General features: G+C 44.5%; 1 protein-coding gene across 1 annotated transcript in view; it reads right to left on the bottom strand.

The window, feature by feature from the left end:
• Positions 1 to 15,437, bottom strand: part of HAAO (3-hydroxyanthranilate 3,4-dioxygenase) — a 763,099-nt gene that overhangs the window by 193,752 nt on the left and 553,910 nt on the right. The window contains exon 5 of the mRNA XM_085612800.1: positions 6,990 to 7,079. Coding sequence (XP_085468926.1) covers positions 6,990 to 7,079 — 90 coding nt within the window. The remainder of the gene's footprint in view (positions 1 to 6,989; positions 7,080 to 15,437) is intronic.

Here is a 15,437-nt window from a genome sequence, read left to right as displayed (position 1 = left end):
AGGAAAGAATCAGCTGAGTGTCGCAGGTAAGGTTTTAAACAAAATCCTGGGGGCTACTAGAAACTATCGAAGCCTACAGCGGGACTCAGAAATATGCAAGGGTTTGAGAAGATTAAGAAGTGCTCTCACAGTGGACGTCTGTAGAACTCGCAGCTTTTTAAAAATTGGTTTGCAAAGTACCAGCTAACAGAAAATTACTGTTATCTTTTTTGGAAAAAAATATTTTATCTGTTTGACTTGTCCATCCATTGCCACCTGTTCATCAAAAATTACTGCTAGGTTTATACTTTGTGCTTTGTGCTGTATTTCCACCTCCGCAAAAGACACACAATTGATGAATGGAATGCAGAACAAATCAAAACATTCTCCCCCAGTCAAGAGATCTGGGTTAAATCCATCATTCTTTTGCTCACCATGCCATCCCAGTTTAGACCTGGCCATATGCAAATCAGTCTTGACCCTGTGCCTCATGGGAACAGTCCAGCCCGAACTGCCCAGCCAGGTCCTCCCTGGACCGGAAACAAGCATCCTAGGACCGGTTTCGGGGTTTCACCCCTCTTCAGCCAGGATAGCTTGATTCCAGTGGCACAGTGAGTCCGGGACCTACGTCTAGGCATACCCGACGCACTTAGGGCGAGAAAGCAAAAGACACACAATTGATGGATGGAATGCAGAACAAATCAAAACATTCTCCCCAGTCAAGAGATCTGGGTTAAATCCATCATTCTTTTGCTCACCATGCCACCCCAGTTTAGACCTGGCCATATGCAAATCAGTCTTGACCCTGTGCCTCATGGGAACAGTCCAGCCCGAACTGCCCAGCCAGGTCCTCCCTGGACCGGAAACAAGCATCTAAGGACCGGTTTCGGGGTTTCACCCCTCTTCAGCCAGGATAGCTTGATTCCAGTGGCACAGTGAGCCCGGGACCTACGTCTAGGCATACCCGACGCACTTAGGGCGAGAAAGCAAAAGACACACAATTGATGGATGGAATGCAGAACAAATTAAAAAATTCTTCCCCAGTCAAGAGATCTGGGTTAAATCCATCATTCTTTTGCTCACCATGCCACCCCAGTTTAGACCTGACCACATGCAAATCAGTCTTGACCCTGTGCCTCATGGGAACAGTCCAGCCTGAACTGCCCAGCCAGGTCCTCCCTGGACCGGAAACAAGCATCCTAGGACCGGTTTCAGGGTTTCACCCCTCTTCAGCCAGGATAGCTTGATTCCAGTGGCACAGTGAGCCCGGGACCTACGTCTAGGCATACCCGATGCACTTAGGGCACCTCCAACAAAGCAAAAAAAAAAAAAAACAATATTCAGCTTTGTTAAGTTTCAGACAGTGATCAGTACCTATCACTAGAAATTAATTTTTCTCAGCATTATGAACTAGCTGGTTTGCCTTCATCCACATCTGAAAAACCTCAATACGCTGGTTATATTCTGCCAATCTGAACTATGGTCCTTAGATAAGACCTCCTGAGTATCATTTTTAAAGCAGTGAAAATTCACATGAATATTAGTCAGACGTTCATGCAAGGGTCGAGCATATACATGAAAGAGAAGTGAGAGAGTCATGATTCCTGTGGAACCCAACAGTTAAACGTCATGGCTAAGGGTGGGCGTAGTTCGCGAAGTAGCACTTCGCGAAGCTACGCAAAGTGAAGTTCGCACTACGCGAGCTACGCGTAGCACTTCGCGAACTGCGAAGTAACATGTTCGCACTGTGCAAGATGTTGTTTTCAATGATTGCACAGTGCGGACAAGCAACCGGCACTGTGCAATCATTGAAAATGGCATCTTGCACAGTGCGAGCTGTAGTTTTCTGCTGCTCGAGTAGATTTTTACTCGAGCTGCAGCTTTCTCAACGCGAACTGGTAGTTTCTCATCGCGAGCGGTCGCGAGGATACGCGACCCCTCGCAATGAGAAACCTGACCTTCTCGCGTTGGGAATCTCGCCGGGAGGTTTATTTTCCATGCTCGCGATCGCGAACAAGGAAAAAGTCTCGCCAGGATGTCATTTTGCTTGCTCGCGGTCGCCAACTTGACGTTGAGGACCGCGAGCAAGCAAAAAATGACCGCAGCACTACGCAACACTACGCTACGCGTGTTCGCACTGTGCTACGTGCAGTTCGCGTAGTGCGAAGTAGCGCGAACTTCGCAAACTACGCGAGCGTAGCGTAGTGCTTCGCCCAGGCCTAGTCATGGCCTCAGCCTGACACTGATCCATGGCCCCAAGAGATGATCAGTCAGGTAAAAAGGAGACCACCCAACTAAGGTCCTTCACCCAATCCTGCAACCCTAGCAAGTATTTCTAATAGCTTAGGGTGGTTAAGGTTGGCAAAATACCACAGAGAGGTCCTGGAACCTCAGTAAAGCTGGGTGCCCAGAATCTACGAGATCTAAATAGATGACCAACATCAGTCAAAGCTGCTTCTATGCCTCTGTGTGCGCAGAAACCAGTTTGTCTATCCCAAGAAAGCCAGAATATAATCTTAAAGTTGTACGATGGCCACTTTTGATAAACGTTTGAGCAACCATGGGACCTTTGAACTGGGACAATAGTTGGACTGCAACTAAACATTGGCACCATCTTTCCTCAGAAGTGGGATGATCCAATAATGCTTTTAGAAGCAGAGATTGCAACTTTCTTAAATGATCATGATGATTAATAGGTACTTGTAAGTAAATTAAATATTCCAATTGTGGGTAAGGCAATATTACCATGTGTTAAGTACAGAACATATGCACGTTGGCACTGGTTAGCAGTGGTAAAGTGCCTGAATCCTAAAACCAGCAAAAATGAAGTCAGCAAAACAGGAGTCCTGAAAGCAAAAAGTCAGGGGAAACCACAAGGATGCCAGGCCTAACATCCATGAATACTTTTTTTTAAACTCAAGTAATTTTTATGCTAATAGAACCCAGTTAAGCCAAGCATGACTCACTAAGTGAGATTCATGCTATTATCGTGTTTGCATCATAATTCCATGCTGGAGAACGTGTGCAGATTTTGTTCGCTTCAAGTTTACATTTTTGCGTAACCTTTATATTCACAGTCGCAGTGTGAAGGAGAACAACAGGAACTGATTTCTGTGAAGTACATATTTTGCAGGACAATTTTTCAGTGTTAAAAGTAGCCCTGGGCGGACAACTACGCTACGCTCGTGTAGTTTGCGCTACTTCGCACTACGCGAATTGCACGTAGCACAGTGCAAAAACGCATAGCGTAGCGTAGTTGGCATTTTTTGCTCGCTCGTGGTCCTCAACATCAAGTTGGCGAATGCGAGCGAGCAAAATGACATCCCGGCAAGACTTTTTCCTCGTTCGCGATCAGCAACATCAAGTTGCCGATCGCGAGCGTGGAAAATAAACCTCCCGGCGAGATTCTCAATGCGGGGAGGTCAGGTTTCTCATTGCGAGTGGTCGCGTATGCTCACGACTGCTCACGATGAGAAACTACCAGTCCGCGTTGAGAAAGCTGCCGCTCGAGTAAAAATCGGCTCGAGCGGCAGAAAACGACAGCTCGCACTGTGCAAGATGCCGTTTTCAATGATTGCACAGTGCGGACAAGCATCCGGCACTGTGCAATCATTGCGAACAGCGCACGACCCAGTTTGCGTAATGCTACGCGTATCTCGCAAGTGAAAAGTGACAACTTTTCTAAATTCATGTAAAGTTAGCCGCTTTTTTTAGCTTTGGAAACACAAGTTTGACTATTGTGACCTGTTCAATAATTTTTGCTCCATATATCATCTTTTAACTAACCCTGGGCGTAGTGCGAAGTGCACTTTGCGTAGCTATGCAAAGCGCTACTACGCGAACTACGCCCAGGGTTAGTTAAAAGATGATATATGGAGCAAAAATTATTGAACAGGTCACAATAGTCAAACTTGTGTTTCCAAAGCTAAAAAAAGCGGCTAACTTTACGTGAATTTAGAAAAGTTGTCACTTCTCACTTGCGTACAGTATCAATACAGTGTATACCATACTGTCAACATATTACTCTCCCTGGCAGTGCAGGTCACTGCACCAATATGTGTGTGGTCGGTGTGTAGTTGTACCCAAATGTAAATTATTGGTATATGAGGATCTCTGCATGTGGTATCTTATGTATATTTCTTATGTGCACGTTTCGGTCCTTAGTGTTGTCCACGTGTGCCAGTATGTACTTTCCTTACCTGTTCTTGTGTGCGTTGACATTCTGACACCGTGTGTATATGTTTGTGTATGCATATTCTCCGGGTGGACATACCCAGCTGAAGTGTTTCTGCCACAGTAAGCGTGTGTCCATCTGAGTAAGATATACAATTTTCGTTTGTGTATTGCCACCATATTCGTTGCAGCACGGTACAAACTGCCCAACAAAACATGCTAAGTTTTTAATTCTGTCTCGTTCACTGACATGTTCACTGTTTCTCCAAAGTCCCCAAAACTGTAAATTCTTTCAGGTGTTGGTATTGTCATTACCCTGCAGTTTTGAAAGGGTCTTTTCTTAGATTGCTAACAGATATGTTTAGTATCACCACACAACAATTACATGGCCACTCTTAGTTTAAACATGACTGTGCACAAAGAAGGAAACATAACAGCATACTTCACGGAAGATAAGGCTGTTATTTCCAGACTGCTGCCTATTCCTTGCAACACATACTCTTTGTGGTCTGTGCTTTTGTGCATTTCTACTGTTATTAGTCCCTGAATGTCCACTAATCCTCATTAAATGTTCATTATTTTTTGTCTCAATTAGGTACTCTTTTTTAGAATTCTCAGAAAAGAAGTGGGGAGAGTTAGAAAAGTAACTGGGGATGAATCATAGACTATTATTTGATGCATTTTATGGAATAATGTACCCGATAATGTAATCTTTTCAAATATGAAGTGAAACAGGGACCAAAGGACTGCACATGCCCTCAAAGTGCTGGAACAACTCGCATCATAGCTATATTCAGGGTGCCACTCTTGTCAAACACTGTTTGTAGACTGAGCCATTGCATGCACCATACTAGATAACTGACAGTCAGGTGGTCCCTCTGGGGCACCGCCCACTTTAAAAGAATATTCTCCACATATAACACTAAATGTCCCTGAAGATAACACTAAATGTCCCTGAAGCATTGCGCATCAAGAGTTTTGAAAATTGCTAGGATTGGTTAAAACTGTAAGGCGCTAAGGAACTATGAAATAAGTAAAATTAGCACAGAAGACAGCATCTAACTACTGGTACAGCTGGTGTCCCATGCCGAGAACAGGCACACTTGTTCAATAATGCTGCTTAAACCACCTCTTTAAACGTGAGGACTGCTCTTATTTCCCTCATTACTCATGACCAATATCTCCTCAATAAAGCAAATCCAAATGAACAGCAGTAGAGGTTCATGGTGAATGCCAAGACATCTTTCATAGATGTTCAAAATATTGTCTTTGGTATTAAGATTGAGAGATTGGCAGTAAGGACAATGCCTTGGGATCCACCCACTGCCTCCCCTCTTCTTTCTAGATTTTATTTTATTTTATTACATTACAGTTGTTTATACCATGGGGACCACACATGCAGCAGAGGACTTATACTAAAAATGTATACACACTATAGTGGAATAAAGTGTCAATAAAACCTGCAGGAAGTTGGCAATAGTACAATTCCAAGGACAGAAAAGCAACACACAAACTCATCGGGCATAGGAGTTAGTCTTTAAGGTCGAATTTGAGAAGGGGAGTCTCCAAATCGTTCTGGAACAAAATTATGTTTTAGAATTAGTTTTAGGTGGTCAGGTAATAATTTCGCAAGGTTATCACATTCAGCCCAAAAACTGACTTGGAGCCTAATGATATTACATGAAGTCCATGACCTTCTTTCTTCCCAGGCAAGAATTCGGGGGACTTTATTCCTGAATCATTCAGAGTCAGCGGTGTAGCGTGGAATGCCAGCACCCGTAGCAAGACAAGTATTACGCTCCCTAACGCGTGGGCCATTAGCACTTCCTGTCGCAAAATTTTAAAAGAAAAAAAATTATTAGTACAAACTTTTTTCTTTGAAACTTTTGCGCTTCCTAAGAATTTTCTGCCCAGGGAACTGCCCTGTGGCACCCCCCTCCACCCTCACCCCCACACTACGCCACTGCTCAGAGTACTACACTTCAGAATGGGGAATAACGTAGTAATACCACGTTCAACCCTTCATCTGAGGTATGGAAATTGGATTGCTGTACTTATTTCCTGCGAACAATTCCCTAGCTTTTTCCTGGCAAACTGTTGTTGGCAAAAAACCAAGGTTGCATCAGCTTTCATCCAAATTGAAAGGTTGTTTGCCCTCAAACTAAGACTCCCATGGTCCTTAAAATGAAAGACCATTTAGTCTGCGGTTCTGGTTTAAAATTTGCCGGGTCTGATATTCCGTCCCAAAGGTAGGATATAATGCATTTGTAATACAGCAGGCGGGGTTTCCATCACGTTTGTGATGGAGTATCCCAACCGTCAATCTCTAAAATAGGTCCTGTGAACCCAAACCACTCTAAATAACACAATGAGTTCTGAGGAGCGCACGTGCATTTCACCTGCTTTTCAATATTTATGCGGCACACCTATTTGAACTTTTTAACCGCACATCAAATGCCACTCTTAAGCTAATTAAATTCAGATCATTTTCAACTGGCAATATCCAGACGGTGCGTGCAAAATGTCAACTATAAAAACAGGTAAAACGAGAGTAAAATAAAGTTCATGAAAATTGTTACTTGTCCTAAAATAACTTTTTTCAATTTGTGTACTCATGTCTCATGATCTGATTTATTGCTACAAAACGTGTCCTTCCACTACTTAAAGCTGTTCCAGCTGATGGCGTTTGGGAGTTGGAAAATCATATGCATTTATCACAGTGAAATAAGGGCTGTCAACCTACTTTCATGCCAATTAATTAGAAACCCTACAGCGTGTTGCAAAGAACAGGTGCTCGCCTTCTCAGTTACCCTCTGGAGGGAAAATACGATGCTTACGCTTCAATTATTGGCACAAGTTGTGTTCCCAGATTCCCGCAGTAAAACCATTTTTCGTATAAGACGTCAGTGGAGTCTCCAACGTAGTACCTGTCAAAACACAATCAGTAGCAGTTCAGTTCCGTGCATCCCTCGCATTTGTCCATTACACAGAACATAACTTCGCTGTGATTTCTATGACAAGACCAACAGAAGTTCTTGACTGCTAACAAACTTACAGACAGTGGCAAGTGCCGGATGCACGTCTCTAGTTTATGAGCATAGAGTGTGTCATTTTTCACCGTTCTAGCGCCTAAACAAATGAAAACAGTTACTTTATATGTCTATCAGAGTTTCTATGTTGATATAAGTGAACTAGCGTTGGCAAAGTCAACCATTCTGGCCTTTTGATTAAATGTGGTTCTTTCCTGATTAGTGACTTTGTATTGCGTGGTTGTGCTGATGGGTGAATGAGTCCATATTCTGAAGAATGGACTGAAGGCATTGGTAAGCGTGTGCATGTATGGTTGGATGAACTTCCATGTGCATGGATAGGCCTGCAGGGATGGGTGAATGGGTACGGTGATGAGTGTGTGCATACAACAATGAATGAATGAATTAATGCATGAATGAATGAGGCTGGTTAGAACATTTTCAGAGCAGTGGCCAGCGCTTGATTTGAGCTGGCGGTTTCAGGTGGGGATCACCAGCAGTCATTTTTGGGGACTGGGACGTATATTTCGTCAGCAGACTTTCACCCAAAACAAGAGAGACAGAAAGCCAGAAAAAGGAAAGGAAGGTAAAAAACAAGACGGAAAAGCAGTGACAGAGGGAGATAGCAGGGATGAAAAAAGAACCTGCAAGAGTGAGATAAACGGTAAGGAAGGGTATGGAAGTGCATGAAATGGGAATCAGGTGAAAACAAGACTAGACTGCCTTTGGCAATCCCCAATATATGGCAGCACTGGTGGCTGGCTTCTGAAAAAAAACAACTTTGGATCACAGCAATTATTGTTTTCACAAACTAAGTACTGGAAACAACCTGCAGGTACACAGTGCACAGAAAATACGCGCCTTCATGCCATATATTATCATCATAAGGTCAGGGCCAGCATTAAGCCAAAAGTGGGAACCATCATCCCACTGGTATACCCAAGTCGATAGCATGCAATCTCAGAGCCAGCATTAGGCTAAGGAGGGGGGCACCGCTAGGTTTAATGCCAAGGTTGCCATATATAGCCAAGAATCATCACCACTCCATCACAGATCTAACATTCACTATTGCACTGTGCACTACAGCAGGTGATTATCTCACTAAAAGGCACTCTTAAGTTTCAAGACTCATACCTTTGGGGGAATTTTCCCTAGTACGAGTACTCTCTTGAAATTACTGTTATTTTTTGTTGCTAAATAAATTTGCAAAGATTTTAAGCAAAAAAAATTCACGGGAAGGTAGGAATTATTATTTTCCCCTTTCTGAACATTATTTATGTGAGCCAAGAAGTTTTTCTCATACTGCATATAAAAGCCTACCCTCAAGTCCATCAAATGGGGACATTACAATTTTCTGAGCGAATGTTTAATCCCATTAGTACCCCTTCAGTATCCAAATACAAGAATAAACAAATTAAAGTCGTCCAGTTAACCTTTGGAAAGTGTCTGCCAATGTGCACTCCATGAGAAAATTTAGGACAGGTAGTGTCAAAATTCAGGATGAAGGGTCAAAATTCAGGACAGGAGGTCAAAATTCAGGGCACAACTTCAGGACAAAAGTTAAGTTTTACAGACACATCAGAGGAGGTCGCGCAATAGTATATAAGTAGGCAAATAGACAACCACTTAAGTAAAAGTCAAAATAAGTTTATATTAGGTTGAGACAATCGTGCACGTTTTCTCAGTATGCCCACAGCGTTGAACAACTGTGCAGGTCTTTTTGTGGTATTCCATATGATAGCAATCTATTTATATGGTTATTGCACTGGGTTGTCCAGTCTGATATTTTGTTTACAAGTCATGCCTAATAAGGCATGTTTGGTAAGAGAAATGGTTGGGAAGATCTGCTCGGATAGACATTGCGGGATGTAAAGCGGCACATATAGGATGCAGCTAATTTGGACCTGCATTGCTGGACTAGAGTGCAGTACTCCAAGTGGCCAGCTTTATGTGTCAAATTGCTTCAGGTATTCCATTTCTGTTCAGCTGGTATAGGCTGGTATAGAACTGAGTGATGGAAAAGACCCATAGCGGAGAGGTCTTGTATGAGGGTAAGCGCATTAAGCAGGAAAAGGGAGTATTAACCAGCCTGCATGAGCTATAATTGGCTGCAGACTGCTGAGTGTTATGGTATTATTGTGGGTCAGAGCGGTTAGATAGGAGTTGACATTACTAAATCATGTATCAGCCCTCCTTATTTTAGCTGTATATTTGAAATAGTATACCGATTGGGCAGTTTCATTTCTGTGAGCTTTGAACTGCAGATTCTCATTGATGCACAGAAGTGTGCTACAAACTACAAACTGTATACGCTGTTAAGGCATTATTGTAGAACAAAAAGAGGCGCTGTCTTTTACACACAGAACATTTTCTATTGAAATGGAAGCAAAATGCCATCATGCAGTTTTACGGATAAATCTGTATAGTGCACAAATACTAATGTGTGGAAATGTGGCTTCAGCAAATACGAATAATTTGAACATCACCAAGTAAAGTTACTTGATTGCTTTGATCCTATTAAAACTCTGTTTCCAGCACACTTCTGAATTACAAACAAGTGGTCCATTTGTGGTTTCCTAACTGCTGATATGTTTTGAAACATTTGCACAGTGTATTTACAGATATTTAAACGTTGTTGTGTGTTACAAACAAACTGACAGCCTTTGTTTTCATACCCCCAAGAAAATTTGGGAAAACATGGTGTATTCTACAACACATTTGTCATTATATATGAATTGTATTACCTTCTAAAGCATAGTAAATAATGACTTTACTGTACACCAGGATACCACAATCTTTGATAGGGCTCTTCAACGATTCCCTCGCTATCACCAACAGTGCTTCTCATCACTCCACAGCCCCTCTCTCACATGTATTTAATTTGTTTTATAGCCCTTCTCGTACCGGTATAAAATGTTGGATTTACAGCACACGCACATACAGGGAGACAATGAATCATACGTTTGTAAATCAGTTTATAGAACATGTTAAATAAGGCAAAGGGCACTACAAGGTGTAGGATGCACATGTCACCTATACTGGCAGGCCTTTTGGAAGAGTGCTTGGTCTGAAGAAGCACAAACTCAAGATTCAGAACATAACACCGTGATTAGAGTTAACTTTAATGATGAGAATGTATTTCTAACCTAACAAACCTTTTGTTAGCAACATCAGGATAAAGAAAGACTGGGGAAATAACATAACGTTGTAAACTGTACCATGCAGATTGCATGCAGCTCTTTGATGGCAGTTCATAGCTCACTGTGCTCGATTACATATGTAACTTCTTAACTGCACAGTAACAAAAGAATCTCAGTGACAAAAGTAGTAACCCACTGAGATCTGCACATAAAATACAATTCTTTGATATGCATAGCACACATTCTTTGCAGCAGGCATATTAACCCCTTTTGCTTCCTTAGATGACTCAAAATGGAGAAGTGTGGCTCAATGATTAGAGCGGCAGTCCCTGATGCAGAGGTATAGCCCGGGACCAGGGTTCAATTCCCCGCCTCGGCGGGTCTTGGGCTCAATAATTCCACGGACCTGATAATTCTTGCCTCGGTGCCATTTCAATCATGGAGTCCCACTCTGCAACTCTGGGCAATAGCTTGCTTAATCTCCACAACGCTAAGAATGCCTGGCCTCCACCTTGGGGGTGCCCAGGAGTGGATGCCTCACAGGGAAAGCCAGGATGGGTTCCACAGCGGTATTCGTACAAGCTCCTTGAGACCCTTGCGGGTGAGTAGTGCGCTATACAAGTATCAATTTACATTTTACATTTTAATCTCCCATCTAGCTCCAGCAGGTACATTAGTCACCAGACAATGGTGAGCCACACCTCAGTATAAATGAGGCCTCTTTTATTGTTGCCTGAAAGCTGCTGGCTATACAAGGAACTGTGCAGTGCCAGACCCCAGCAACAAACCGCCCCCCTCTCTTTCCAGCCTCCCAGGGAAACACCTGATGCTTGGGCCAGCCAGTCCGGCCTTGCTACCACCCTCCAATTGTGCCCCTCATCTTCACATAGACCCTCTCTCATGTGTATTTAATTTCTTTTATAGTGTTACTCATCCCAAGTGTGAGGCAGGGTGTTGGGGTGCATTACATCACACACATATTATTTAGAGACAATGACTCATATAAATATGAAAGTCAATGTATAGGAAATTTTACTTAAGATAATGGGGGCGACAAGGTTTAATCATTCTTTCATCCATCATTCAGTTTTTCACCATTCATTCTGTCCTTCGATCTGTGTGCCCATCTATATCCAAATATATTCAACCATTTGCAAACCTATTCATCATGCATCCTTCCATCCATCATTTCACTCATCCATCCTTTCATCCACCCTTTCACTCGTCCATCCATCCTTTCACCCAATCCATCCGTACACTCATCCATCCACTCTTCCACTCTTCCACCCATCCAGCTATTCACTCATCCATCCAGCCATTTACCCTTTCACCCATCCAGCCATCCTTTCTCTTACTCATCCATCCACCCAGTCACTTATCCTTCCACCTATTCACCCTTTTAGTCATCCATCCATCCATCCTCCCTTTCTCTCTCTATCCCCCTTTCACTTATCCATCGATCCTTCCACCCACCCACCCATCCATCTTCTCATCCACTCATGAATCCATCCATTGACCCTCTCATGCATTCATCCATCCTTTCTCTCATCCATCCACCCTTTCACTCCTTCACTCATCTATCCATCCTTTTGTCCATCTACTCTCCCTTTCACTTACTCATCCATCCTTTCATCCACCCTTTCATTCATCCACCCATCCAGTCACCCTTTCACTTATCAATTCATCAAGCCATCCATCATTTCACTCATTCATCCACCCACTCACTCGCCCATCATCCACCCTTTCAATCAATCAGTCAATTTGTAAAGCGAGCTACTCACCTGTGAGGGTCTCAAGGCGCTGAAGGGCGGGGGGGGGGGGGTGGGGGGGGGAGAGCTGATCCCATTCGAACAGCCAGGTCTTGAGAAGTGTCCTGAAGGTCAGCAGGTCCTGGATCTGTCGCAGGTGGATGAGGAGGGTGTTCCATGTCTTGACAGCGAGGTGGGAGAAGGATCTGCCGCCAGTGGTCGTTCGGTGGATGCGTGGGACAGTGGCGAGGGCGAGGTCAGCAGAGCGGAGATGACGGTTGGGGGTGTAGAAGGTGTGTCGCTTGTTGAAGTATGCTGGTCCGGCGTTGTGGAGTTCACTCATCCATCCATCCTTTCACCCATCCAGCCACCATTTTACCCATCCATCTACCCTTCCACCCATACATCCATCTATTTACTTTTCTCTTTCATCCATCCATCCTTCCACTCACTCACTCACTCACTCATCCATCCATCCTTTCTTTCATTATCTATCCATTCACCCTTTCATTCATCTATTCATCCTTTCACTAATCCATCCAGCCATTCACCCATCCGTTTACTTACATACTCACCCATTTTTTCACATTATGAGCTGAGCCTTTGTCTGCAGAGTTGCAGACAGAAGAGGCCCATCAAGAACTCCATCCTCGCTGTAGTTCCTAAAGCAAGGGGTGGGGGAGGGTTCACAATACCCCTGCACATAGACAATCTGAAAAAGTGGAAGTCATGCATGATGCACAGTGCCAGGACGAGAGGTGACTGTGACATGGTGTTGTTTCCAGGGCTTCAGTGGGAAGAAAAAACTGGGGGGTCTCTTCAAAGGGGGTGTTCGATGTAATTAAGGGCGTGGCTTAAAACACCAAAGCTACAAATCTGTGCCTAGCATATTGTGCCGCCCGACTGGTATTTTGCTGTTTCTGTCTTTGCATCCAGATATATAATACAACAAGTAAAGTCACACCTCCAACAAGCCAGAACTATTGGATTTGTCAATAGATGTTAGTTGCAGAAAATAAAAAAGCAGCAACCATGGCTTTGTTGAATATAATATTGAAAATGCATCAATTCTAAAATGATGAGACTCTGAAAGAACTATAACCCCTTCTTTGTATCTTCTTTCACCGGCTTCTTTACCTGGACTGGATTCTCACGTAGCAGCATGGGCGTTTTTGTACGTTTCTTCCATCTGACATAATGCCCTGCCCTAGACCGAGGCAGGAGGAGGCCACACACCACATGCAGCCCCTTGTCATTCTGTATGTGACAATCAGCCGGCATACAGAATGAACCTGAGCGGGGTGGGACTACTGTTGTGCTGAGAGGATGAGCGTGGCCCCATCAGGGAACTGAGGCCTCTTGCAGGGGAACAGGGCTGCTCCCCAATGCCCAAAATTACGGACACAGGCGTCTGTGAAAGGGATTATAATGGACAACTGAAGTGAGATCCAAATCAAAGACGGTCCATGAAATTTACAGACGGTTGCTCACCCTATGGCTTCCTGAGCAGGTGAAGTGTCTGCCAGCATCTGCCAATCATAAGCCCCTCCCCCGCAACCAACAGATTTAGATTATGAATCTACGTGAGTGCACTTCCCTTCCAATGCTGGGAACTGACCATCGCTAAATTGCAGTGGAAGCCAACACAAAAAAGACTACTATCATAGACGAGCTGGAACAACCAGTAGCCAATCAAATGGCTGGAGCTGGCTGCTGAAAAGAGGCCAACCCCCTCATGACTGACACGTCCGTCTTCCAGTGGATGTGATGTGGAATGATATAAAATGTGAGTGACAATTCCAACAAGCAACGGCTGCGCAGGGTGACTCATTGCACCTGCCTCTGTGTATTGTGGAAGCACTGCAAACAGCTGAAGCTGTCTCTAGCTAGACCTTACAATGGAGGACAATTTGAAAGTACTTAGGCATGAGAAAAGTGGTTTGATAGCCAGAACAATTAAAGAGTATTTTAAATAGATTACCTCGCAGGTTTAGGTAGACATACTTTGGGCATATATAATGTATACCTCGAAAGAATGGCTTTCAATGTTATCATTGCCCTAACATCCTCGAGTGAGGACTGCAGACCAGTGTCTTCTTACATTTCTCTTCGTAGTGCAGTCTTTCTGTGCACCACCCTTTGCACACCTGCATGATTCCTCTTTTTGCACTTCTGTTTGTGCTTACCACAGTCTTACCTCCTTCAGAGGCCCAGTTGGTTTCAAACTAAGATGGGGCTGGTTCGCTGCATTCACGCTCCTGAGGCATGCCTATTCGACCACTACAGGGCCTGATTCGAAGGAGCTGTTAACTCCCCTTGCCATGCTGACACTGTGGGACGCTCTGTGGGAAGAACCACGGCTACTGGCAGCCACAGGGGACTACGAGTCCCAGAATCCTTGCCTGGAGTTGGGCCTGGAGCTCCACCTGCATTCCATCAGGCACTGGTAAAGCAATGCCGTGGCTCGGGGGCTGTTTCGCTGCATTCACGCTACTGGGGCATGCTTACTCGACCACTACAGGGCTTGATTCGAGGGGGCTGTTAACTCCCCTTGCCATGCTGACACTGTGGGATGCTCTGCGAGAAGAGCTGCTGCTACTGGCAGCCTCTGGGGACTACGAGTCCCAGAATTGTTGCCTGGAGCTGCACCTGCATTCCATCAGGTGCTACTAAGCATGCTGCGGGATGCGGGCCGTGGACAGGCAAAGCCCGGGCAGGCCTGTCCTGCACCCATCATTGACAGGAAGAGGCAGGGCAGGCCACCCCCTTTGGTCTTTTCTTTCTTCCTACCTCCCGGGTTTGTTTTCTGGTGCACTGTGGGCCCAATATCTTGGCAGAAAAAGGTACTGGGCGAAATGTGTGCCAGCTCAAGTACACCATTAAGTGCAGAATTTACCCCGAGAGCCCCACTGGACTGGCTTCTGGTTTGTGGGGAGTGTGGCAGAGACCAACAAACACTTCCTGACCAGGTTGTTCTGGACCCTCGGGTTAGTGCTTTGAGCAGACCTCCCTTGCATTTGTGCCTGTAGACCAGACATTTGATCTGCCCAAGAGGGCTAGTAAGGGAGGGGGACTGTGGTGTCAAGGGCGCTTGAACTGGTGGGGTAGGCTTGAAATGGAAGCTAAAGGAGGGGCACTGTTAGCCTCCGTAACTGTTGACTATCTGGGGCTGTGTAGCCTGAGTGGCGCAATTATGGGCAAGAGGAAAGCTCCTGCTGTAAAGGGATTGTCATAGCTTAAAACACCGTGTCATGGCCATCGAAGGATTCTTAACTTGTGCAGTCTCAGTAGTGTCCAAAGAAATTGAGTTGGAGGAAAGAAGGCTATCACCAACTGGAGATAGCCCCCCTCAGCCCCCAACCAGTCAT

Source organism: Triturus cristatus, chromosome 6, assembly GCF_964204655.1.
Source record: "Triturus cristatus chromosome 6, aTriCri1.1, whole genome shotgun sequence".
NCBI classification, from domain to species: Eukaryota; Metazoa; Chordata; class Amphibia; order Caudata; family Salamandridae; genus Triturus; species Triturus cristatus.
This window is presented reverse-complemented; position numbering and strand designations above follow the sequence as displayed.